Below are 26,882 nucleotides of genomic sequence, written 5' to 3' on the forward strand. Positions count from 1 at the left end.
CAAGGAATTCGGAAGAACCTGGCACAGCAGCACATTGTAAAGTGGCTCAGCCCAGTCACGGCCAATAATAGCCCAATTGTTTACGTTTTTTTCTGGTTTCAAACACCATGGTAACTGCCGTACATTTTACTCACATGAACACCGCTACAGTTCATCAGAAGAGATTTTTAGTTAATTCTATGGAAGAAAAAAAAAACCCTAAACCGGTCATTTCTAGAAAGACGAAAACACTAACCCCTTTTCTCCCATATTATAAATGCCTAGGCTGTCAAGACCCCGTATAGCTGCATATTACAACCCAACGAAAATCTAGCGCCGGTCAGATGCGAGCCACCCTGAGCATAACGTGATGTAATGTTAGCAGTTAAGATAACGTTAGGTAGTAATGTTAGCTAGCAAAGATATATTCGGTAAACTGTTACTTTAACCAGCTAGGTAGTTATAGCTAACATTAAATCTGAGGACTAGAATCCTTTCCCAAGTGCCCTTGAGTCCTGTGTTAAAGGTTGGGGGTGTCAGCGTGTTGACAGGGTACAACGACAGTCAGGACGTATCTGCTCAATGCCTGCAGTTTCTAGCCGGATGGACTTTAAAGGGGTCACTCTTCTGTAAAGACGGGGACTGGCGGAGAGCCAAGAGCGACTAAGGGTAATCCCTTATAAGCGAACACGCGAATGTGTTCGCCACAAAACCCCAGACGGTAACGGAAACAGAAAATGAAGCGACCCTTACAAACCAGGGCGAACAACCCAACAGAAATTAGTGCTGAAAACGAGCACTGCAAACCCCAGACCGGGGACAAAAATAAAGAACAACCTAGTATAAAACACTAGGCAAGAAAACAAAGAACCTTGAGACGTAGCTCAGGAAAAACACAAACCAAAATACAAATACCGGGGACAACGTCCCTCACCCGCAAGCTCACACGAGCTATAAATGAAAAAAACAAAGAACCTTTCGGAAGGCGTGAGCTGTGCACACAGCACCAACGAGCTGAGCGTCTTCCTTACCTTTTCTTTTTAAATGACACAGAAATTCGTACCAGCACGATAGACTCGTTTAAACACAGGGTCTACCGCGTGCATAGCCCGGCTTGGTGAAAGAGCGAACAGTTAACACCAGGGGTCTCAAACTCAATTTACCTGGGGGCCGCTGGAGGCAGAGTCTGGGTGAGGCTGGGCCGCATCGGGTATTCCACAAGAAAAGCTTTGTAAAAAAAATTCCAATCTTCTCAAATATTATTTTTATTTATTTTTTAGATTTAGATTTTTTTATCTGTTTTTGTGGCTTTAAGCGCTCATTTTACCAGCATTCCATCAATGTTAAATGCTGGACCCCGACGGCACCGAAAAACAGGCAGATTTCACTGCCATTCCATTCTTTACGTATATGGAGCTCGAAAATGGTGACACAACAATAGCTTTTGCTGGTTTAATTCACGCGCTCATACATGGCAGTTGGTGGCAGTTCGAACTGTCAAAAGTGTGACTGTAGCCAGGTCAATATTTTTGCTGGGTACTCGGTATGTCCAGCCTTATAAGTTCAAAGTCCCTGATTACTTTTTCATAGTTTCAATGGATTTTGACAATAGACATGTCAGACTTCAATCATGTTAACGCTCTCGAGCGTGCGTCAAAGTTTAGGTAGCAAATAACAGTGCTGTATCCTTCTGACGTCATTTGCATAGCTACAGAACTGTCCGATCACGCCGAATCACTGATAGAAACAAGATGAATTAATGACGATTCAGAAAATGTATAACTTTTAAAGATTTAAATAAATCCTATGGTGGGACTTTTGCCATTTCTGGACGGTACGACAGAAAATTCCGGTGCCGTCGAACTTAATCGAATGCTTTTATTTATATCGTTCGAATGACTAAGTGCCGTTGAAAAGCAAATTGTATGGCTTTGTGCTATTCGCGTATGCTAGCTACATCATGCTAACATCGTACATGGACCAGTGAAGGCTTAGAACACACTAGCACTTAGTTATTGTTTCATCACCTCTACTGTAAAGTAAAAAAGTGGACAAATGACGTTTTCTGTGAGAAATCTATTGGCGAGCTCACGTGCACACACAGCGGTCTACATTCTAAAGCTCCACTTTGCCCTCCCTAATCATATAGAAATATATGTAGTGTTCATCGTGTGAGGTAATGCAAATAAAAAAATAATGACCCCCAAATAACGGTGCGACCCTATAATTGGTCCGGGTTATTGGGGACTGTTATTACCGACAGACAGGTGTCGCTATGTGACTGCAGACCACATTAGGCTACATTGAGTTCCTTACTTTTCTTTTATCTCGCCGCGTACGCATCACTTTGATTTATTTTGTCAGAGAGAGACATATATACGTATAATGTCCCACTGGGCAGCAACTTAAAAAACTTTTTTTTGGAAGTGTCCCAGCGCGCTGGGACGAATGTCCGCGTTTGCCTAATAGAAACGAGGCAGCCAGCCAGGCACGGAAGAAAACTCTCCATGGCAACACTGCTGTAACTTTCACTCACTGAGAAATGTTTCTCTGCTTGCATCAAGCCCGGTCGATGTCCCGCCCCCGAGAGCCATATACGCCACCGTGATTGGTAGGTTCGTTCAGCTCCGCACACAACACTGTAAAGTGCCATTCATATAAAACTCGCTTGCCGTACTAACATTAAACTTTCATATTAAGGTGGGGGCCACAAAATATCGTCTCGCGGGCCGCGAGTTTGAGACCCATGGTTAACACCAAAGCGTAGACCGATAGTCAGCGCGTGCTTTAAATACCTTCCGGAGGTAGGCTCCCTTGACACTAACGAGGACCTGGTGAAAATAATAAAGCCCCCTGGTGGTCACGACCGATACTATCGCCCAACCCTGACATCTTCAAAGCTTTTTCTGGCTAGTTTTATCAATACCTAATTTCTGATCTATCGCAATATTTTTCACATATATGAGAGTGTAGACAGTGTTCTGTGATGGGAGTTAGCATTCTGTTTCTGACAGGCTACAAGAGTGTGGACAGCGTTCCCAAGCTGGTCAGTGATGTCATGAGTGGAAAGCTGCAACTGGACGAGTTTGTGACCAAAACCCTTCCCCTGGATCAAATCAATGAAGCTTTTGACCTTATGGCCAACAGTGAAGGATAAACAGTGTTCTCATATGTGTTTTTGTGATGCTTCTGATGAAAAGTGATCATTATCAGATCATTGTCTTTAATCATAATCATGAAGCCTATTGTTCAGATTGGCTTAACTATGGCAACTTTTGTCATTTTGTATTTCAGAATTCGGACAGTGCTGAATGTTTTGACACTTTGAACCAAAAATGGAAGATTTTTTTTCATAAGAAGATGCACAAAATAAACTCCCAGAATATTTGACAAGAACACTTCAGCTTTCACAATTTCCTTTATATTGACAAAATCTCACTCACGAGTGGAAAATTCTGGTAAATTCATTTTTGTTTATAATCACTGAATGAGAAACCTATATTGGCCCGAAGGGAATTTGTTTTACACAATGATGATCAAGAAAAACAAATTAAATTCAACTGAAAATTCAAGTTCACAGTAGAATGTTGAATGATGTGGCATGGATTGATTCAATCAACTTATTATAAATTCTGTTTAAATCGATTCTTAATTCTCTCAAGTACATCCACATTTCTCTTCACCAATAATCATAATTCACCATGAATATAATTGCTTAAGGCTGCATTAACCTGTGAGCAAAACCTAAGGACAAATATTAGGTGAAATAAAAGCCATCATCTTTGAGGAGAAAAATGCAGTCTTCGTTAAATCTCAAAGTGAATACTGCTGCCATCTACTGGTAGGCTTGCTAAAATGCTGACCACAGCAAAGCAAGACATTCCACACATTCTCTGATCCATTAATACATGAACGCACCCAGGAAATGCGTGCCTTTACCTGTTTTTGTTTGGAGTACCTCTATACTCTTCTCCTGTTAGTACAAACTCATTGAATACTTTTCAGATGAGTGTGTATTCTGCTTGACTAGGCATCTGCAACCTTACCCAAAAAGGGTTGGTATGGGCGCAGGTGTTAGTTTTAGCCCATTATGAGACTAACAACAACCTGCCCCCTCCCCGGCCCTTCTTGGACAAGATCTCTGAATGTGTGTGTGTGTGTGTGTGTGTGTGTGTGTGTGGGTGTTTGTGCGCATATATATCTGACTCTTGTTCATGAAACCTACATTATGCACATGAGAAAACTAACTATTGACAAATCAGTATGTTCATGAATGAAGTGGAAACGGGAAACCAGTAATGTTATATTGTGCGATATGTTGCGTAATGGATATCAGTGTCGGAATGTAGAGCTATTTAACATTCATTTCAAGAAAGGATACGGATAACGTATAGCCCACTGCAGTTTTGTATGCATCGTCTTCAAATTATTTGAATCTTAATAGCCTAAAGCTCTGTTTTATACTGTACAGCTCCAAACAACTCTTCAAGGGTTCTGAATTTCTGTTTGTTTACACTAGGACTCGGAACTGTACTGTCCTCTCAGGTCCACTTTTGCACGTGTTCTTGTGTTTGATTTGCACTTTGTTGTACGTCGCTCTGGATAAGAGCGTCTGCTAAATGCCACGTAATGTAACGTAATGTAATGTAAAAAGAAGTCAGTCTGCAGCCAACGTAAATTAAACATTTTTCAAATAAGATTTATTTAATGTTTCTTTCAAATGAAAAAAGAGCCACACATAAAACGAAACAAAACAAACGTTGTCTCAAATTTCTAGCTGGCGAGTGCTCCTCCCATGATGTGGCTCCACCACCTGCTGCCGCCGCTGCTGCTCCTGCTGCACCCAGGTACCGAGGCCGAAGAGGTGATCCGGCTGTCCTTACGGATGAGGTCCTGAGGAATCAAGAAAGTCTACTTACAGCAGTCAACCAAATCAACACGTCCCTCCAAGAAATAACCACCCGCTTGAAGGAAATCTGCAAGGCACTTTTGCCTCCTCAACAATAAAGTGTTATGTTGTCAGTATTGTGTGATGTCTGTGTTTATCCTGGGAAAACACTTATTTACTACAAGATAATCAAGCTACTCTCTTTTACTCTGATAATTAAATATAGCCTATTTGTATACATTTTAAAGAGCATGACCTGAAAATGAACTGAGGTAGCCTACTGAAACAGGATGTTGTATATAAATATAAAACAAAATACAAATGAAACTAACTTTTTGCAAAGCTTGTCGGCCTAAAATGTGCACAGCTTATTCAGTCTTAGCAACACTTACCTTAAAATTGCTCTACAAGTCGCTGGCGTGTCTGTATAGCAGCCGCATTTCGAGGCCCAAGAGCTGGTTCCGGAGGCGGTCGTTCCTCTGCATTGGGGACTTCAGGCAGGGGAAGGCCATGTTTAATGGCCACATTGTGCAGGACACAGCAGGCTAATATTATTTTGCACACCTTCCCGGGTGCATAAAGAAGGGTACCACCTTTATTGTCCAGGCAGATCCATCTTGCCTTCAAGACCCCGTTTGTGCACTCCACAACGGCCTGAGTAGCAGCGTGTGCCTCACAGATCAGTTGCACATTAACGGAATTAAAGTTTTTCCGGTTTATGTAAGCAAATGAATCACAAAGAATGTGTAATCTATTGAGTCGATTTTCATAGATAATTCACAATCATGAACCTAATCTGGATCTTAAACCTGCTAATTGCCAACTAATTTAACTAAATGTGTTATATTTTTAATTGTTTGTCATGTTCATATCACGTGCTTCAAAGGCATCTGTGTATTGTTTACATAACAGAGCGCAATATGAATTAAAATGTAAATTTCCAATAGTGACAAGCATTATTTATGTGCATTCTTGAATTTACACAAGCACTAGGTGTGGTCAGCAGCAGGTGTAGATTTTGTTAGTAGCTACGAAAAGATCGTAGATACTAAAATATTGATGAATGCCAAAAACCCGTAAATTTCCCTCTACTCACATTTTACACACAAATTCGTTCAGCTCACGTTTCATGAATGAGACCCAATGTATTTAATGAAACCCTTCAAGATGTCACCAACACCCAAACAATTACATCATTTTATCCCCCAGTAGTTGAAAGATATCTTAACATCTTACAGAAGAACATGCAAATGAATGCAATGAATGAATGCAATGTTTATAGTAAAAAAAATTTTTAATGATTAAAGAGCAGGATGCATAAGGCTTCTTAACTGTGGTTAACCGCACCTTGAATGAATACACCCACCAGGTTGGCGGCCAGTATCAGCATATTCACATATTCAATTAACAAGGTTGTCTTACAGGGAACGATGGACCTCAGCATACGTTGCACGCCGTCTTCAGTCATGTGAAATTCATGATGACGAAATTGGTTTTCAAAAAGCCAAATTCCCGCGGCATATGGGTCCAGATAAACGCGATGAGTATTCATCCATTCTACTAATTGAGAGAGTTTACGCAGCACTTTCTCATCATTTTGAAACAGACTAAATGAATGCATGGCCTTAACAGCATTGTTCCTAATCTCCCCTATCATGTATGAAAACAGAGTGTTGTTTATTGGGATATATACCATATTGTCCGGAATGCAAACTACCCAGTTTCTAATGTTTCGTCTCTGATCAGCTGTCAAGTTGAGGTATCTGCCATCTGGGGCGTTGCTTCGGAAGGCGTCACTAACGCAGCTGTTTGGGATACTGTCAACCAACGTATTTCTGTTACCTTTTTCGACGTGCCTTGCAATGTATAAATCAATTATCGACCCATATAACCGAAGCAGGGCGTTGTTGAAAACGTGTTCTCCCCGGTTAGACCTTCGGTTCTGTTGTACATCTTCGAGCAAGTCTATACCATGTTCTTTCAATGTATCCCTGAGAGCCTTGAAAGACTTGGAAAGGGATGTGGTTAGATCTTTACCTGCCTGGGCTGCCTTAGTTACTTTGACGGTGGCTTTCGCCCGTGGATTTTTTGCTTGTATAATGTAATCAATTATATATTTGGATACTCTGGCACTGCACCCGACTACTTTCTGGATTGTGTCGTTCTGAAGGATGGACCCTGGCTTCAGGTCATGGATTCCAGCTGAGTCTGAATAGAAACAGACATACGTTATGAAATACTTAGCCTGTTGACCAACAAAATGCAAACGTTTATATAGCTTTAGTAGCAGTGGTTGTTACAGTCGTAGTAGATAAACTTTGGTAACATTTTTAGTAGTATTATAACAGTTGTACGAGCAATAGTGGTAGAGAGCTATTAGAATGGGTATGCTGTCATATGCAGTAAATTATTTGAAATGCAGTGGAGGGCAGAATCTTTTGATTGAGTAACAACAAATCAAAGAAATCCTCCATCCTGCCCATTGCCTACCCAGGAAGTCCTTATAGCTCTTGGCCTCTGCGGTCTTTCGGTCTCCTTGGAGCAGCGCAATGAAGCCGTCCACCATGTCAGCAGAAGTGCCCACGAAGGGCACGTCGTTCACATATCCTATCCACGGTTTCCTTGGGAACTTGGGATCTTTCGGTGGGTGGAACAGCATCCTGAAATGGTGGTAGTAAATGGCGTTACTTCTAACATCTGATCTGTTGTTACCGTGTCACGTTTCATGTTTTTCATGTCATGTTTTATGTTTAGTTATTGTCTTGGTTATGTTATTGTCATGTCACGTATTATGTTAGTCTAGTATCACCACGTTTTTAGGTTTCATGTCATGTTATGTTTCATGTTTAGTTATTGTTACGATTTAATTGTTAGTCTTGCCATGTCATGTTATATAGTTTATTGTCATTGTTTTGCAAACTTGTTATGTCACAATTTATGTTCCATGTTATGTTGTACTGTTCATTGATTTAGCATACACTTTTTCGTGTCTCTCTGCAAACCTTGCATTCCTGCTTTCTCTCTCCCTTTTTGTCACTCACACCCTAATTGTTTCAATTTCCCTTGTCTATTTGCTAAATCTACTAATGCTAGATCAGGATTGGGTAATACTAACATACTAACCATGTGTCCATGTTACCTTACGTTTCTTGTGCATGTCATTTACTGATTTACTAATGCTAGGGCAGGATAGGTTTATTACTAACGATTACTAATTACCTCGTTAATTTGTCAATCCTCCACACCTGATTTCCATTCTGTTGCTGCTCTCAAGCTAATTGTCTACACCTGTCTACACCTGCATATAAGCTCAGTTTCATGGCGAGTCTGTGCAAAAATAGTTTGCCTCCTGTTCGTCAGTGCATTCGCTTGAGCGATTATACCAAGCCATTCGCTACCCGCTACCCGCTACCCGCTGACAATTGTTTATTGATTTCTGTCTTGTTGACCATCGCCTGCCTGTACCACGACTTTGCCTGCTGTTTTTGTACTTTTGCCCCGCGGAGCAGACTTCGGTCTTGACTTTTGCACCGTCATTGACCCTGAGCCTGCCTACCGTCCGCCTGTACTTCTGCCCCGCTTCTGACAGCTTTCCTGGCTACCGGACTTCCCACATGGTGTACCGACTACGAGACTCGGTACTGCGTTTTGGTTTTCTGGCTGGATATTTACGTGTATGAACATTGCTTGTTTTTGACTACGCTCTCTGGATATTCCGCAAATGCAGCCCTGACGGCACTTTACTACACTACTGTTTCTGAGTCATGCATTTTGGGTCCAAACCCCCCACGCACCCGTCTCATACTGACTTACACTCAGGTTTACGATACAATTCCTTTTATCCATTAAACACAAGCCAACAATAGTAATGTTGGGATAACATGCCTAATTACCGAAGTTTTCAGCTTTTTGGGCTACCTCTACTGTAGCAATTCTAAACGTAGTTCATATGTAGCCACAATAAATCAGATTCCTTATCCTTGATTCACAGTGTGTGCACCATTTTGCCTTTTGGAAACTGTAAATCCATAAATATGAATGTAATGTACTTCCTCAAGCTTTTAAGAGCTTGTGTGTCCGTGTATGGAATCACAAGCAGAGGATTTCTTACTTTGAAAAGTGTGAATATTACAGGTGATGCACTACAATGAAGATGTATGACCCTTGGCTATCCTGCCGTGCCCAAAATGCAAGTATTCAGGTATTATCGAAAGTGAATCCAAAATGATTTCTTACCTTATTTCCATGTTCCAGTAAAGTTAGTCTGATGAAAAGCACTGATGCTGCTGGATACTCAATAAAATAGTATTGAAGTCTAAGAAGTCGCTGTCTGCGCTCTTCCCAGGTGATCTGTATACAGACTTTTCTCGAAACATTCCCAAATTACATCACCGCAACAGTCATTGGTGATGGGCGGTTTCAGCGTATCTGCTGTTACTTCAGTCCTGCAATGCCAAATATGACCTCTATTCTTTTCTTAAGCAGGTTAAGCAGGTTTTTGGGAAGCTTTAATGTCTTTTACATTACATTTCATTATTGGCATTTGGCAGACGCTCTTATCCAGAGCGACGTACAACAAAGTGCATACCCATAACCAGGGATAAGTTCGCTGAAAGACCCTAGAGGTAAGTACAATTTCAACTGCTACCTGTACAACAAAGATAAGGACAAGGGCCATTTTTTTTTTTTTTTTTTTTTTTTTTTTGAACAAACAAACAAACAAACAAACAGAGCAAAAGTCACCAAAGTTAACTATCCAAACACTGCTTACCTAGCCAACTAAAAATACCGATACACAAAGCAAGTCACAGAGACAACAATTAAGGTTCACAGGGAGGTAGGGAGGGATGGGGAGAGGTGCTGCTTGAAGAGGTGTGTCTTCAGCTTGCGCTTGAAGGTGGGGAGAGATTCTATAGTTCTGACGTCAACGGGGAGTTCGTTCCACCTCCATGGAGCCAGAACAGACAGTAGTCGTGAGCGTGAGGTGGAGGTTCTGAGAGGGGGAGGTGCCAAGCGGCCTGTGGAGGCTGAACGAAGAGGTCTGGCAGGGGTGTAGGGTCTGATGATTTTTTGCAGATAAGCTGGGGAAGACCCTTTAACTGCTTGGAAGGCTAGCACCAATGTTTTGAATTTGATGCGAGCCATGACAGGCAGCCAGTGGAGGGAAGTAAGCAGGGGGGTGACATGTGAGTATTTGGGAAGTATTTGGGTGTGGTCTTTGTGTTGCATATACATTTCTTCCATGAGAATGTGAAATTATGCAACCTCACACAAGAACATTGCACAAGCTAGTTGTATGGGACAGTTCAGAAAACACAGTGCAGTCAGTAAGTATTTTGATTTTTTGTTTTTGCTCTGTACTCCAACAAATAAATTGAGAGAAAACAATCACCATGTGGTTAAAGTGCAGACTTTCAACTTTAAGTGCACACAAACTGAAATAGTCATCATATTTATATGAATCTGAGCAGACAAGATGTTTCTACACACTTCGGCATTCACCCTGCGGCAGCCGTGTCATCATCAATGAAAACAAGTGAGCCAGTTCCAGTGGCTGCCATACACGCTCAAGCCATAACCTCCACCACGCTTGACAGATGAGGCGGTATGCTTTGGATCATAAATAACTCTGGTACCGGTCGCTCTTCATTTCATCTGTCCAGAACACAGGTTTTTTTAATGTACATTTTTGTAAACTGTAATCTATTCTTGAGGCTTGCCTGGGGCTTGCATCATGTGGTGAACCCTCTGAGGTTATTCTTCTGACGTCCACTACATTGGTCTTCCATGGTCTAGCAGGTTGTTTGTCATTGCTGAGCTCACCAGTGCCTTCTTGCTTCTTAACAATGTTGATTTTTACACGGCAAATATTTTGCCTGTGTCAATGATTTGTTCTTTATTTTTCAACCTAATGATGGCCTGCTTTACTGCCATTCTTTGGTCCTCACGCTTCATGACAACAGCAACAGACTCCAAATGCAGATGGCACTCCTAAAATCAACTGTAGACATTTTGTAGGCTCTTTTGTGCATGAGCTAACAATGAAATTCAAAACAGCTCTCCGGGAAACATTTGAGGAGCCAATTGTACAATTAGTTTTTGTCCCCTAAAATTGAAGGGACTATGTATTAAAATGCCTACAATTCTTCCCCTGTTCACCCAATATGGATGTAAAAACCCTCAAGTCATTGTTTTATTGCAAATTCAATGTGCTGGAGTACAGAGCCAATACAACAAGAACATGTGTCACTGTCCAAATACTAAAGGACTGCACTGTAAATGCATTCAGCCCTGGGGGGCTTTATGTTTCCATAACGTCTCAGAGGGTTGGATGAGTCTCCTGTGTAAACATTGACTGTCTGTCATTACCTTTTCCACAACCACTGTTTGGTTGGTGGTACAGTATGTGCAGACTGGGCTGAAATATGCAGTATAGGGGCATCGGTGGGTTTCTGGTTCACCGCCCTTCATGACACATGATTGGGCACCAGTGAGCTAGAGATTCCTTTGAGCTGCTGGAATCTCAATTTCCATCAATTAGTAGAATCAGGTGTGCCAATGTAATGTCAAAATGAAAACCTACAGGATGGTAGATTTCCAGGAACATATCAACTGTGTTGTATCCTCTTGAACAGTAGGTGGCATTAGCAAAAGGAACATACAGAGCGATCCTAGACACCATTGGTAAAACAATATTTAAACGCGGAAACTGAGGGTACGAATTGGCAAAGCAAAGGGACAGATTGCAAAACCGGGGATGAAATGAATGTGGCTCCCCAGTGATCTTAATTTAGATGCTCTGAAAGGAGTGTGCTGTTTGCAGTGTCTTGGGTGGCACACTAGGGGGCAGCCCTCTCACAGCAGTGACCTGTTCAGCACATTTGAATGCTGAAATACCAGAGTGTAAGAATGTCAGGGGTCATTACAGATTATGTAGACAAGCCAGATGCTGAGCTCCAACCCATTACATTACATTACATTACATGGCATTTAGCAGACGCTCTTATCCAGAGCGACGTACAATGAAGTGCAACTCAAACAAGTATGAGTGCTAAGAGGACCTGAGAGGACAGTACAGTTCAGAGTCCTAGTGTAAACATACAGATAATCAGAACCCTCGAAGAGTACAATCAACCCATTACATTACATTACATTATTGGCATTTGGCAGACGCTCTTATCCAGAACGCCATACAACAAAGTGCATACCCATAACCAGGGATAAGTTCGCTCAAAGACCCTAGAGGGAAGTACAATTTCAACTGCTACCTGTACAACAAAGATTTTTTTTTTTTTAACAAAGAGATAAACAAACAACAGAGCAAAAGTGACCAAAGTTAACTATCCAAACACTGCTACCTAGCCAACTAAAAATACCGATACACAAAGCAAGTCACAGAAAGACAACAATTAAGGTTCACAGGGAGGTAGGGAGGGATGGGGAGAGGTGCTGCTTGAAGAGGTGTGTCTTCAGCTTGCGCTTGAAGGTGGGGAGAGATTCCAGAGTTCTGACCTCAACGGGGAGATCGTTCCACCACTGTGGAGCCAGAACAGACAGTAGTCGTGAGCATGAGGTGGAGGTTCGGAGAGGGGGAGGTGCCAAGCGGCCTGTGGAGGCTGAACGAAGAGGTCTGGCAGGGGTGTAGGGTCTGATGATTTTTTGTAGGTAAGCTGGGGAAGACCCCTTAACTGCTTGGAAGGCTAGCACCAATGTTTTGAATTTGATGCGAGCCATGACAGGCAGCCAGTGGAGGGAAGTAAGCAGGGGGGTGACGTGTGAGTATTTGGGAAGGTTGAAGACCAGACGAGCTGCTGCATTCTGGATAAGTTGGAGGGGTCTGATGGCGGACGCTGGGAGGCCAGCCAAGAGGGAATTGCAGTAGTCCAGGCGGGACAGAGCCATCGCTTGGACCAGGAGCTGGGTTGAGTAGGGGGTGAGAAATGGACGGATTCTCCGTATGTTGTATAGGAAGAACCTGCAAGACCGGGTCACCGCCGCAATGTTCTCGGAAAGGGACAGTCTGCTGTCCATCACCACGCCGAGGTTCCTTGCACTGGGTGACGGCGTGAGTGTGGTATCCCCGAGGGAAATGGAGAGATCCAGAAGAGGAGAGGTATTAGCAGGGATGAATATCATTTCAGTCTTGCCTCAGTTGAGCTTTAGATGGTGGTTGTCCATCCAGCTCTGGATGTCACTCAGGCAAGCAGAGATACGGGCTGAAACCTGCGTAACAGACGGCGGGAACGAGACGAAGACTTGGGTATCGTCCACGTAGCAGTGGTCGGATAGCCCATGTGCAGTGATCACAGGGCCAAGGGAGCGTGTGTAAAGAGAAAAAAGAAGCGGGCCTAGGACTGAGCCCTGGGGAACTCCTGTGGCGAGGGGCCGAGGTGTCGATACCGAACCAGCCCAGGCAACCTGGAAGGAGCAACCAGAGAGGTAGGACTCAATCCAGTCCAGAGCTCTGCCACAGATGCCCGTTGCTGACAGGGCAGACAGGAGGATGGAGTGATCCACAGTGTCGAAGGCAGCAGAGAGATCTAGGAGAATGAGGACAGAGGAGAGGGAGGCTGCTCGTGCGGCATGGAGTGACTCACTGACGGAGAGGAGCGCAGTCTCTGTCGAGTGGCCCGATCTGAAGCCAGACTGATGGGGGTCAGGTTGTTGTTAGAAAAGAAAGAAGAAAGTTGAGTAGAAGCGGCTCGTTCTATAGTTTTAGAAAGGAAAGGAAGAAGAGATACCGGGCAGTAGTTCTGGATGATGGAGGGATCCAGAGTAGGCTTTTTTAGCAGCGGAGTGATGTGGGCCCTCTTGGAGGATGCCGGAAAACAGCCGGAAGACAGGGAGGAGTTGACAAGGGAGGTGACAAATGGGAGAATGTCAGGTGTGATCATTTGGAGAAGAGAAGAGGGGATAGGGTCAAGGGCACAGGTTGTAGGGCGGTGGGAGAGCAGGAGTTGAGAAACATCAGAGTCTGTAAGGGGGGAGAAAGTGGAAAAGGAAGGGATGGGCCTAGAGGGGGAGGAAGGACACAGTGAGGGGGGCGGTGGTTGTAAAGGATCTGCGGATGACTGTGACCTTCTCATCGAAGAAATCAGCAAAGTCATCAGCAGCGAAGGAGGACTGAGGAGGAGGCGGCGGTGCGTTGAGGAGAGAGGAGAAAATAGAGAAAAGTTTCCGGGGGTTAGAAGCGGAGTTCTGAATTTGTGTTTGATAGTATTTTGCTTTGGTGGCAGTGACAGCGGAAGAGAATGCTGCCAGGAGAGACTGGTAAGTCGTGAGGTCTGAAGCGTCTCTGGATTTCCCCCACTTCCTCTCCGCTGCGCGGAGGCTGGCCCTGGAGGTACGGAGGGTGTCAGATATCCAAGGGGACGGGGGGGATGTGCAAGGCGGCTTAGAGACAGGGGGACAGAGGGAGTTAAAGGCGGAGGAGAGAGATGAAAGGAGGGTGGCAGATGCAGAGTCAGCGGGGAGTTTGGAGAAGGATTTGAGAGGGGGGAGAGAGGCGGTGACAGTGGTGGCAAAGGAAGAGGATGAGAGGGAGCGGAGGTTACGGCGGGCTGAGGAAGGGTAGGTGGGAGGAGGATGGGGAGGAAGAGGGAGGGAGAATGAGATGAAGTGGTGATCAGATGTATGCAGAGGGGTAACCGTGAAATCAGAGCATGAGCAGTTCCTCACAAAGACAAGGTCTAGGACATTGCCTGCCTTGTGGGTTGGAGGAGAGTGTTGCAGGGAGAGGCTGAAGGAGTGGAGTAGCGGTAGGAAGGCAGCAGCCTGGGAGGCTTCAAGGTGGATGTTGAAGTCTCCAAGGAGAATCAGCGGGGTGCCATCCTCAGGGAAGGAGCTGAGAACCCCCTTACGATGAAAGTTCTGTCCCCCTGCCACTGAAGATGAACTGTTCCAGTTTGATGCATCTTATAATTATTCTTGAAGAGGCTATAACTAAGGACAAAACTGCAGCAATGGATGGTTGCATTATTGGACATGCATAATCCATGCAAAGTGTAGCATAAGGCTAAGATAATGGAGTTTGTGACTGTGAGGTTGTGGGTTTGATTACACTGGAGCCCGGGTGTGTCAGCCTAAAGCAAAGTACATAACGTGAATTCCTTCGGTAACCATGCTGCTCCATAGATAAGGAGTGTAAGTGTCTGTGCAGGTGAGCAATGCGCTTGGATTGGGTCCAGACTGTGAGGCATGTTTAAAGGTTAGCTGAATATGCCTACTAGTAGCCCTCCCAAAATATCCATTTACAAATCACACAGTGGAGATCATTCAGCAAACATTTGCAACCAAACATCTGAAGCATCTGAATTGGCAGAATGGCCACCTCACTGCCGCAATCTTCTCACTGCTTATAGAATCTGAGAGTCATTTTCATGTACAACCTTTTCTCTCCTTCTTCATGCTTTGTATTCTTTAATTATGGGGTCAAAGCAAAGGTTGATTTCTTATGAAATCACAGGCAGGACAGGTTGTCCAAATTCTGTGTATTTATGTTAATAATTCTTTTTTATTGTGCCATAGTCATCAGATAGGTTTGGGAAGCCATCTCTCTTCAGTCTGCCTCTTTTAGGCCATTTTGATGACCGTTCGAATGCTGGAAAGAGAAAGAAAGTCACTGAGTGAAATCAGCCTTGATTCTGAGTGATAATGCTTTCAGTACTTGACTGTGAAAGCACAATGAAGTCATTTTGTACCTGTCAATCTGGGTGACAGTCAGGTGTCAGTGACCACTCATAAGGCCACTCAGGCCCTCACATCACATTCTACTTGAAAATGAACTGAGAAATACAGAAGAAAAACACAAATATACACCAGCCAGAATGAAAACCGTTTCAAAACTGTGGGTGTCTTTTTTGTTTACAATAAAAGCTGAAAATCCCAGTGCTCCAGACTGTTTTTGCGGCACTTCTTCAGAATGTAACGTTGTTGTAGCGGGAATATCTAATCTTACCCGGATACAGCAATGCTATTTTTTGATTGGCTGTTCGGTAGCTATATTCTTATTATTTGATTAGTTGGTGCCTGGCAGGCGCCTTCTGAACTCTACGGGGAACCCACTTGATTCCTACCTGTTCCACTGTTATAAAAAATAGCGGCGCAACTTGGTCGGCGTTATCCTGGTAATTTCTCTGCGTGAGAAATACAAGGTGTGGCGTGTGAGCGTGTGAGCGTGTGAACGGGTTGAAATGCGTGAGCTTTGAAGTTATATTTATCGAGTTAATTAATTCACTGTTCGTGTTATTATTGCTTGTCGCTACCGTTACTGGCTGGAGTGGCAGCTGGAAAGCACTACTGCGCATGCCTGCTCACTCGCCAGCACTTTACTCTAGTTCCTACGTACTCTCCATGGTGTACAGTGGGCGGCTCAACTAGGACGAATCAGCGTCTGGTGCACACAGTGGATACTCAGTAGTGCTTTCTATGGTTAACAGAACTTCAGTGTTTATTTCAATGTTTCCGAGTGCCCAGCTATGATCTGCCTTTTACTGGTTGCAGGCCACGACACTGTTCTTGAGACCCAGATCAAGGTGCGTCTAATCGTAATTTTTCAAAGAGCAGGACTGAAGCGCGTAGAGCGGAGCTTTGTCAGTAGTCTACAGTTGTGTATAATGTACTAGCCGTAACAAACTAAATGCTACAGGATTGCTCAATTTTTTTTGAATGCATTCTGTCGTATAAACCTCGTAAAGCGCATTAGTTTCTGTAAAATGAAGGATGCAGAATGCTAACCACAAAATACTGACAATAGAAACAGCGGCACTGTTATGCATTTGCGTGATGGGTTATATCCCAAAAATTCTATACATATGCTACGTCACAGTTTATTGTTGCTTAACCCTTTCAGTCCAAGTCTATGCACTTCAGAAAATTCCTGAAAAAACAAAACAAAAAACGCACAATTAAATACTTCATATTTATATAAAATAATTTCTAGAATTCCTCATTTCGTACCGGTGAATTCATTTAGAATCATTCACTCAGCCACAGTGGCACACATTATTTACAGTTTTTAAGCAGGTTAATCAACCCCAAAATGAATTTTTTTTAAATATATTTCAAGCACCAACAATCTGCCTGCGTGGGCTACACATTCATGTCTTCCTTTGAGTAAATGTCTGTCAGTGTTTGACTGTTGTTTTTTTTTTTATATGAGCAGCATCCTATACTGTATTTAAAAAAATTCCAATGATAATATATTTCTTAATTTGTTTGTTACATATAATGTATTTTTTTCTGTCTTATAAGAATGATTTCACAGGTCTATATAGTCACCTGACAGGGGTTCCCAAAGCATTGCTTCCTGGAGTTGGTGGAAAGAAAATCTTAGACTTTTGGTGGGAGACTGTCAACATGTAAGTTATAATGGATCTTCACTGATGTAAACGTTTTGGGCAGCTGGCTGTCAGGTGGTAGCAGTGATGTCTTACTGTAAATGTATTTGTACGTTGTCGATGAAAGTTTTGAGGAACTGTTGAACTTTTATTCTAGTAGTCTTTCTTCACTAATAAGTCAGTATTTCTTTAAAAACCTTCTTCTTGACCGAGATGAGGATACATTGGTTAGGAGTTGTTGTGTTCCAGATTAATTTCTCGATTAACGCTCTCTCTCTCTCTCTTGTTGCCCAGGCGACAGTTGTTCAGTGAAGTCTACTTGGTTACAAATGCAGATAAGTTCCGTACCGCTTTATTGTGCTCTTTCACTAGTAGACTAGTCTCTTACACGTTTATATCTCCAGAAGTTAACTATTAATCACCGTGTATTGACTATGGCTGTGGCTTCTGTGTATTCCTGTTGTTAGGTACAAACACTATGAGCGCTGGGCGACAGCCAATGACTTTCCGGTGGAGAATGTGGTTAATGATGGCAGCACCACTCTGGAGGATCAACTGGGGGCTGTGGCGGACCTGGAGCTTGCCATCCGGAGCCGCAGACTGCAAGATGACATCATGGTGGTACGTCATTAAGTGTCAGTTTATACACCGGTCCACCTGTTCTGTTTCAGAATGATTTTTAAAAACATTTTAATTTCAGGCATACCAAATTTGGAAGTTTCTGATTCAGACTAATCTTAAGCAGATAAGAGACATTCTTATTTGATTTCAGCCACACTAAATTTTAAAGTCAACAGATCATGAGAGCTATGGACATCAGTTCAATGGTTAGATATTGTGATTAGCGATATGGAGTTCAGTGAGGTAATTTGGTCTGTGTCTGTAGATTGCAGGAGACATGCTGTGTGCAGACCAGAACTTTGACATTGGGCAGGTCCTTCGCTTTTTCAGGTCGAAGGTGAGGTTTCTGCTACTTTAGCAAACGTTTGAAAACGGGAAGCAGCAGATGTATGCTGTGTTGGGTAGTATGTCTGTGTCTGTCAGAGGCTACAGTTGGATGAGTGAACTGTTACGTAGTGGTTAAGGTAAATGACTAGGACCCGCAAGGTCGGTGGTTCTAATCCTGGTGTAGCCACAATAAGATCCGCACAGGCATTGGGCCCTTGAGCAAGGCCCTTAACCCTGCATTGCTCCAGGGGAGGATTGTCTCCTGCTTAGTCTAATCAACTGTACGCTGCTCTGGATAAGAGCATCTGCCAAATGTCAATAATGTAATGTGATGAACCTCTCTCTTTGAGTGACAGCCTGGAGAGCTGGTAATTTACTATGAGCTGGAGGAGGGAGAGAAAAGCTGCACAAGGGGCATCGTTGAAGTATGTCCTGAGTCCCACAGGTAAAATAATATTTAACATATTATATTTTACATATTGTGTTCTAGGGGCGGCACGGATGGCGCAGTGGGTAGCACTGCCGCCTCACAGCAAGGAGGTCCTGGGTTCGAATCCCCGTCGGCCGGGGCCTCTCTGTGCGGAGTTTGCATGTTCTCCCCGTGTTTGCGTGGGTTTCCTCCGGGTACTCTGGTTTCTTTCCACAGTCCAAAGACATGCACGTTAGGCTGATTGGAGAGTCTAAATTGCCCATAGGTATGAGTATGTGAGTGAATGGTGTGTGTGCCCTGCGATGGACTGGCGACCTGTTCAGGATGTATTCCTGCCTTTCACCCAATGTATGCTGGGATAGGCTCCAGCCCCCCTGCGACCCTGATCAGGATAAGCGGGTTAAGATAATGGATGGATGGATGGATGGATGGATATTGTGTTCTATTAAAGGATGCTAGTCCAGTTTTGATGGTCAGTGTTGAAATGCTTATGTATACGAAAAAAAAAAGAAAAGAAAAACTACTGTGTGTTTCAGGGTCACACGGTTCCTTGAAAAGCCACGGGATGGCCTGACAACATCTCGACTGGCCAGTGTAGTCTTCTACTGCCTGCGCAAAACCACGCTTCCCTACCTGTCTGCCTTCCTCTCTCAGCGGCCCGATGCTGCAGGCAGGTCGCTTGGAATGTTCTGGGTTAGTCTAACGCTGTCACTGGCTTTCACAGAGACATGGGTGCGGGTCTCCCATCAATGGATCAATGTTGCCTAGATAGCGTGGGTGCCTATCAAGTTAAGCCGGGTGCAGTAAGAAGGTAGCTAAATGCTATGAGCTAACTAGCTGGTGTTGCATGCTTGTTAGCTGATGGCTATCTATGGACATTGTTCGGGTATTAATATTTCACGTGGACTTGTGGGCTTGAATTTGAATGTTGTTTGGATCGCAAAAATCAACATTACGCTTTGCTAAATAAAAATGTGAAATCAACCTTTATCATTGTGTAGTTCCATTTGCGTACTGTGCTGTATAGTATAGTTATAGCATGTGTAATGTTGTGGACAGCTCACAGTTCTATTCTGTCCACTTACATTGCAGGAGTGGCTCATTAACAAGGAGACGTTGCCTGTGTTTGGGATGAAGTTGCCCACAGGTTTCCAGCTCATTGGACAAGTGGTATGTCCTGTTACATCATCATATGTTCAGTCTGCTTTTATTTCTATACTGTTTTATATTTATATATACTATATTGCTTGTCAGCAATTTTGAAGAATAGATATGTGATCTGTTTCAGGATTGTTGCCTACTTCTCTTAATTATTCACTTAATTCAATCATATCTTGATCTGACATTTGTGTTAGCACCAGCTACAGTCACAGACTGCAAGTGTAACCTAATGATTATACTGCTCTCATGTTCAGAAGTGAACCAGCATAGTTGACAGGGCTATCAGGAAACTAAGACTAAGATTGTGACAAAAAACAGTATGCAGACCAGCCCAGGAGTTGTGCATCCCTGCTCTAAACTGTGAATTTGTGATGATCAGACGGAGCCTCTGCTTAAGGTCTGTGCATTGTGTAGTGCCTAGATAAGTTGGAAAACCTAAATAAAGCTTTGTGTATGTCGTTGTCACAGACACTCTCAGACTACAACAAATGGCTTGCCTGCTACTCTGCAAAACAGCAGGAGTCCCCTGGCAAACCTATCATCTCCCGTTCTTATGCCAGGTAGAGAACACGGCTTCACAGGAGCCATATTTCTGAAGTGCCAAATCGTGGGGCTCATACACACTCGAACAGCGTCTTAACATATACCAGCCCATGGGGCCCTTCCACACACCTTAACAGAGCCTTAACAGATACCAGACTGTGGGGTCCATCCATAAACACTGAAACAGTGTCTGAACAGATACCAGACGAGGGGGCTCTTCCACAAACTCAAACAGTGCCTTAACATATACCAGACCATGGGGCTCATCCACACCTTAACAGAGCCTTAACAGATACCAAACTGTTGGTCCATCCACACACTGGCACCATGCCTTTCCAGATACGAGACCTTGGGGTCCGTGCCCATGCTGGAACAGTGTCTGGATGAGCGTAGTGGTTAAGGTACATGACTGGGACCCACAAGGTCCCTGGTTTGATCCCCGGTGTAGCCACAATAAGATCCGCACCGCCGTTGGGCCCTTGAGCAAGGCCCTTAACCCTGCATTGCTCCAGGGGCGGATTGTCTCCTGCTTAGTCTAATCAACTGTACGTGACTCTGGATAAGAGCGTCTGCCAAATGCCATTAATGTAATGTAATGTAATTGATGAGCCCCCCCCCCCCCCCAGCAGCCTTCATGTTGAGGGTCTGTATTGTACACTAATTGCAGGCCTGTGCCTGTCACTGTTTGCTGCCGTAGAGTTGGGCTGATGGGTAACCCCTCCGATGGCTTCAACGGTAAAACCATTGCCATGACGATCTGCAACTTCTGGGCTGAGGTCACTCTGACGGAGAGCCAGAGCTTGGTGAGAAAACCCTCTTCCCGTGTGCACAGATCCAATTTCTACACCTGTAGTATTCACCACTAGCGCTGTGATTAAAGTACATGTGCACGTAATAGTTTGCAGTGTATTACTGATTCCTCCCAGATAATGTAAGTAAAAAATAGAAAGAGTTAATTTCATGTTTTTTGTTTGTTTAAATTAGGTTCTGCTGCCCCATCCCCTCAACGACCCCACTGAGTTTGGAAGCCTACAGGACCTTTTCTGCATCAGTCGAAAGGAAGGGTCAGTACGACACCGGCAAGAACCACACAAAGTGGTAATATATTTGTTGTATACAGTGCATGATAAATTCACTCAATTGGTGTGCAGTGTGCCAGGGGCGCACTTTTGCACCCTATCACTCAAAGACTTTCTTGTGATCGTCATGCCATCCTGTGACCAGATGTCACCTATTACATTAATTAATTGCTTTTATCAGGGTCACAATTGATCACTAATTTGTCACGTCATTGTGACAATCAAACCTACTGTAACCCCACATTTAGATGGTAATGTGAGTTAAAATAATTTTAGATTAACTTGTGCCATTAGTTATAACATAACATTAATTAGAAAAAGTAAATCCCCCTAATTTAAATATGATCTATAATGAGGAGGAAGTTGAGGATTCATAACTGAGTTATATATAGAAAAACAAGACATACTCCAACCTTCCACGGTTTGTAACTCACCCCCCTGTGTCTGACACCAAGGTATCTTGGAGGACTGAGGCTGCTGCAGGCTACCTGTAAGAAGTTTTACCAGTTCTGCTCCAAGCAAGGGTGAGGCTCTGCCATGGGGATTCACCCTACTTATCACCATCGTCCATTATCATTACATTACATTAATGGCATCTTATCCCAAGCAACGTACAGTTGATTAGACTAAGACTTAACAATCCTCCCCTGGAGCAATGCAGGGTTAAGGGCCTTGCTCAAGGGCCCAACGGCTGTGTGGATCCTATTGCTATGGCTAGACCGGGGATCAAACCACCGACCTTGCGGCCTAACATGTACCTTAACCACGATGCTACCGGCCGCTTATCGGTAATGTGCCAATTAGATCACTGCATTCTGAGCCTGGGTTCATGGGAAGTCATGGGAAGTCAAGGGTTCAAATCCTTGATGGGACACTGACGTTGATAAACATAACCTTGAACAGAACATGCATAACAATGAACTGCTCCATGAACTACGTTATTGTATATCTGAATTACCATATTATATTACTGTATAGGCTGTGATAGGCTTTGTGCTCTGTCTCCTTCTCTTCTTTGGTAGCTGAGACTGGACTTTGTGTTGTTGTTGTTGTTGCAGAATTGCTCTGACAAAGCAGAATTTCACTCTGAAATACGACACCAACATCCCCCGCCAAGTGGTAAGAGGCTCAAGAGACTCGAAGAGCAGGCCCAGCTACTTAACTGCTCCATTCTCTTATATCTCATTCATTGAATGTCCTTATAGGGAGTATGCTGTGTATTACCCGGGCCTTGCCTGTATGAGCACTGCGGGTATTTTAACTGTGTTGAATGAAAGTTGTGTGACTCCCTGTTCCTTCTGCTGCAGGGCCTTGCTGGGAGTAGGTAAGTCCTGTAATTTCAGCTCAAATCTTTAGATATAAAGATACATATACATATTGGCCATTTACTGGTTCTTGCATATGTGTATATCTTAAGTTTCTTTCATTCTTTCTTTCAAAAGGCTGACATATTGTACTTAATTTTTTGGGTCTTTTTTTGACAGTGCAATTGTGTCTGCTACTCTGAAGTGCCTAATGAGGTTCTACAACATAACAGACAGAGTATGTATTAAATTATTAAATTATTTTTAATAACCATTCAATCATCGTGTTTTCACAATTTAATAAAAAGTTGTAGTTTAATCTATAACATTGCTCACGCAGTTACAAGCCTATTTTGTGCTTAGTCACACCTGGGAAATGGAAGCCCTCTGTTTATAGTCATTGAACAGTTCAACGCAGTTCGTTGTTTCCATTTGCATGTTTGGAAGCCTGTGGCCTCACCATGATTCCAACCACTGGAGCACATTCATTTATTTACTCCAGGTCTGCGGATGCTGTTGTGGTTCTCGGTCTTTTTTTAAGCTGCATGTACTCTGTATTAATGCACTCCTCTCAGGACCTCCCTAAACCTGTTCGAGCTAACTTCATCCTGAGTGTGGAGACTGATGAGCTGTTTATCACGGCTGGGCTTCAAGACCGAGTGGTGCAGGTAAGCAGGGATTACTCCTATCAATGGAACAATCTCTACTCCACCTGGCATATGTGCCTACTCTACCCCTAATGCATGAAGTGTCATTAAGTAACACTTTAAATGTCACCTGGTGAGACTGCGCAACCAGAGAATGGAAGGGCTCTGTGACCCTCTGCTCATTGATTGGGTGCCCGTAGATTATGGTCAGTGCCACATATGGTCTCTGGCTCCACTCTATTCAAGCTTAGCTGTAATCAGCAATGTGAGAAGAACCAGCATTGTTTTGGTGGACAACAATGGATGGATGGCAATTTGTTATTGTGTCACATTTCCAACTGCAGGTCTATGAGGGGTTAGTCTACATGGACTTCAGCAAGCAATTCATGGATGAACGTGGCTATGGTATACAGTCTGGTCATTTAAATTCAGATTATAACAAGTTTACATTATACAACCTGTTCCTGAAAACAGGAATAGAATGATAGCTTTAAAAATACAAATATCAACTGCATGTGTCAGTCCAATTAAACTAGTGGAATGCTATCTGCATCTCTTGCTTTGAAGGGGAGGAATTATAGATAATTGGGAATGTGATTTGGACTGGAAATGGGATTACGAATGGGAATGGGATTTTAGAGCTGTCTCAGTGCTTTTTTTTCTCTCTCTCTTTCTAATGCAAATATATATGAGTATTGTCTTTTTAATGGAAGAACCAGTTCTCCATTTACATTCACACTAACATTTGCTTGTGTGTGGTTGTGTGTGCGCGTATCTGTGTTGTTTTACAGGTGAATACATTCCCATGGACATGAGCTCGGTTCCTCCTCTCTGGTTGGCCTACCTGGGCGACCCCAGCGACTCTGGGAGGATCCATAGTAATATCCGTCAGCGCTGGCTGAACGGTGAGCCCCCCCCCACCCTCACCACAATGGAGAGGAGCATGTTTAACCGAGAGGCGTGCTGTTAATGTGCACATCAGTACACCAGTCTCTGCTCTCAAAACACACCAAGACGTGTGGGTGTAGGCTTTGAGTCTGGGTGGATGAAGAGTTACGTGTGTACAGAATTTATAATCGCCTGGGTGGGAGAATGGGTAAAGTAACATCTGTCTCTCCATATCGGTCTCTTTCTGTTTGTGCCGGATACCTCTCTCTTCATGGCTCTGCGCAGGAGACTCTGTTGTGGTCCAGACTATGAAGTCTTTCGGTGAGCTCACGGACCAGGCCAGGTAGGCGATGCGTTAACCTTTACCTGCCTTTTCTCAGGCTCGAGATGTCAGTTACGTCCCTGTTATAGCAGTGGCTTGTTTTGTGATTCATACAAATTTTCAGTGCCGGTGAGTTTAAATCAGTCTGCCACGTGATATGGTTTGACTGTTGAGTGCATGTCCTTGGGTGTGTAAGTCCTCTCTTTGTCCTGGCATACAGGGTGGCCTTGGAGTGTAAGGACTGGCACAAACTGGCTGATCTGATGGATCAGAATTTCGAGCTGAGACGGTAAGAGACTGTGGGCTTGTATCCAGTGTGGCTGGAGCTGAAGTTCACTCTCCAGCCTCAGGTGTATTCAGAATTATGGGTAAAACTGAAAAGCATTAGATGGCAGTATCCATCCTTGTTCTGTATCCTCTCCATCCAGGCGGTCAGAAATATTAGAGGTTTTGTAACTGCTTGTGCGTGTGTGAATCTACGCACTTGCTAATCCTCTAACACGTCTGCTCTTCTCCTCTACAGATCAATCTACACCGATGAGTGTTTGGGTCCTGGTAATCTCAAGATGGTGCAACTAGCAAGAGAGGTAAGGCCAGACACAAGAATATTGCACTATTCTGTGTTCCTACTGTATGTGATTGGCAGATCTTGCAGAACAAACAAAAAGATTCAAAAATACATTGAAAAGTTAAAAGTTTTTTTTTTTTGGTCTTGCATTAGTTCATTTATTGTTACTTTTGAATTTACTGAAGTCACAAAACTGTTTAAGTGGCTCAGGCAATGAAGGTTAGTGGAACCACCCCACCCTCAGATTAAACCTGGGATGTACAGCTGTGGGGTTGAGGAGAAAATCCATCCTTGTCTTGTAACTGAGAGGCAATCCACACGGAAAAACACTTTACACTTTATACCATTAATAGGGTCTTCATTTCTGTAGAAAGAGTATTCCTGCCGACAAAGTCAACATCGAGAATAATTATTTGTGATTATTTATATCCTTCCAGAGATATCAGTACCAAGTGCGACCACCTCATTAGGTTGAGAAGGAAAACCTCTCTTCACAGACCAGTTATGTCTAGTTCTCGCTTTTAGATTTTTGTGCAATGCCTCACACTCTTGCTCAGTCAGCATTGACTTGACTGGATGGAAGATATCATGTAATGTTGAATAGGATGGAATAAAGCATTTGATATAACCTCTAAAATAAAATGCAGTTCTCTAGTCTCCTGTTACAGTCCAAAAACATGCAGGTTTGGTTCATTGGAGGGTCAAAATTGTATGAACGTGTCTGCATTTCTGTAGCTTGTCTTTGCAAATAAGAGATGAACGGTACGTCATCTCTCATTCATTGTGTGTGACGCTCACGACTGCTGTCTGTCCTGGTCCCACGGTGGTGGAATGACCTCCCGGTGGATGTCAGAACGGCAGAGTCTCTGACCTCCTTCAAGCACAGACTGAAGACTCTTCAGGCTGCACCTTTCCCTCCCCAGCTCAGCACCGTGATTAGCCTTAGACTGTAATGGCACTTATGTATAGATTGTATAGATATTGTTACTTGTATAGGTATTGTTATTTTTTTGTATTCTAGCTGCAATTGTGGTATGCTAGTTTGAAAGTTGATTGTACTCTTAAAGGGTTCTGATTTTCTGCATGTTTACACTAGGACTCGGAACTATGCTGTCCTCTCGGGTCCTCTTTGCACTTGTTCTTGTGTTTAATTTGCACTTTGTTGTACCTCGCTCTGGATAAGACCGTCTGCTAAATGCCATGTAATGTAATGTAATGTAATGTGTGTGTCTGTGTGTGTGTGTGTGTGTGTAGTTTGGCTCTGCAGTTAAGTTGCCTGGCAGTGGCGGAGCTGTCATCGGTCTGTGTCTGGACAAGGACAAACTGGTAAGATCCCGGGGACTCAAAACCTTTATAAAAATGTGTCCTCATTCAATACATGATTGTTATTTGATGAAAACACTATGCACATTATATGGTGCCTGAAAAAACACTTCTCTGTTTTAACAACAGGCGGAGCTGAGGCACACTTTCCAGGAGGCCGGCTGCGTTTTCTGTGAAATAGTACCGTATGACCCGCGATCTGCGAATGCTCACAGCCAAGACTGATGGCTGCCATTTTAGACACACATACGGGGATCTTCTTCTGAATGAACAGAGCCAGCGCATCATAATACATTGTTTACCCTTGTTATATCTGTGTAACTCCCGAAGGTAATTATTGTAGATGTATCTGTACAATGTTATATTATTTTTTTCATATAATTTGTAATATCAATTAATTTTTTAATAAAACTATTCCTAATTAAACAATAACAATACTATTATTGTATTAATTATTCTGGCTT

At 43.4% G+C, this 26,882-nt stretch overlaps 2 protein-coding genes and 1 long non-coding RNA gene across 8 annotated transcripts; 1 reads left to right on the forward strand and 2 right to left on the reverse strand.

Annotated features, from left to right (window-relative positions):
* Positions 1–4,653: 4,653 nt before the first annotated feature.
* Positions 4,654–6,152, reverse strand: LOC133108545 (uncharacterized). Its single transcript, XR_009704670.1, has 2 exons — positions 5,260–6,152; positions 4,654–4,872 (listed from the first exon to the last, which is right to left on the reverse strand). It is a non-coding gene; the product is annotated as an uncharacterized LOC133108545 (long non-coding RNA).
* Positions 6,153–6,156: 4 nt separating this feature from the next.
* Positions 6,157–9,410, reverse strand: LOC133108544 (uncharacterized). The gene is made up of 3 exons (XM_061218126.1): positions 9,104–9,410; positions 7,358–7,527; positions 6,157–7,075 (listed from the first exon to the last, which is right to left on the reverse strand). Exons 1-3 carry the CDS (start codon positions 9,112–9,114, stop codon positions 6,195–6,197), a joined length of 1,062 nt encoding a protein of 353 aa, XP_061074110.1. The 5' UTR covers positions 9,115–9,410; the 3' UTR covers positions 6,157–6,194.
* A 6,501-nt stretch (positions 9,411–15,911) lies between these two features.
* Positions 15,912–26,853, forward strand: gkup (glucuronokinase with putative uridyl pyrophosphorylase). Of its 6 annotated transcripts, none has more exons than XM_061217055.1 (24): positions 15,920–15,993; positions 16,370–16,401; positions 17,120–17,226; positions 17,500–17,544; positions 17,673–17,826; positions 18,092–18,163; positions 18,510–18,598; positions 19,120–19,276; positions 19,676–19,753; positions 20,213–20,304; positions 20,985–21,090; positions 21,272–21,351; positions 21,822–21,890; positions 22,425–22,485; positions 22,674–22,690; positions 22,851–22,908; positions 23,246–23,338; positions 23,662–23,722; positions 24,109–24,222; positions 24,491–24,548; positions 24,748–24,816; positions 25,051–25,114; positions 26,350–26,421; positions 26,548–26,853. In XM_061217055.1, coding segments are annotated over exons 3-24 (1,707 nt in total). In that variant the 5' UTR covers positions 15,920–15,993; positions 16,370–16,401; positions 17,120–17,224; the 3' UTR covers positions 26,644–26,853. The 6 variants fall into 6 exon arrangements, with proteins under 6 accessions (XP_061073041.1, XP_061073039.1, XP_061073038.1 ...); XM_061217054.1 differs by having other exon boundaries at positions 15,928–16,020; XM_061217053.1 differs by lacking the exon at positions 15,920–15,993 and adding an exon at positions 16,046–16,063.
* The last annotated feature ends 29 nt before the right edge of the window (positions 26,854–26,882 follow it).

This window comes from Conger conger, chromosome 13 (assembly GCF_963514075.1).
Source record: "Conger conger chromosome 13, fConCon1.1, whole genome shotgun sequence".
Classification (NCBI taxonomy): Eukaryota; Metazoa; Chordata; class Actinopteri; order Anguilliformes; family Congridae; genus Conger; species Conger conger.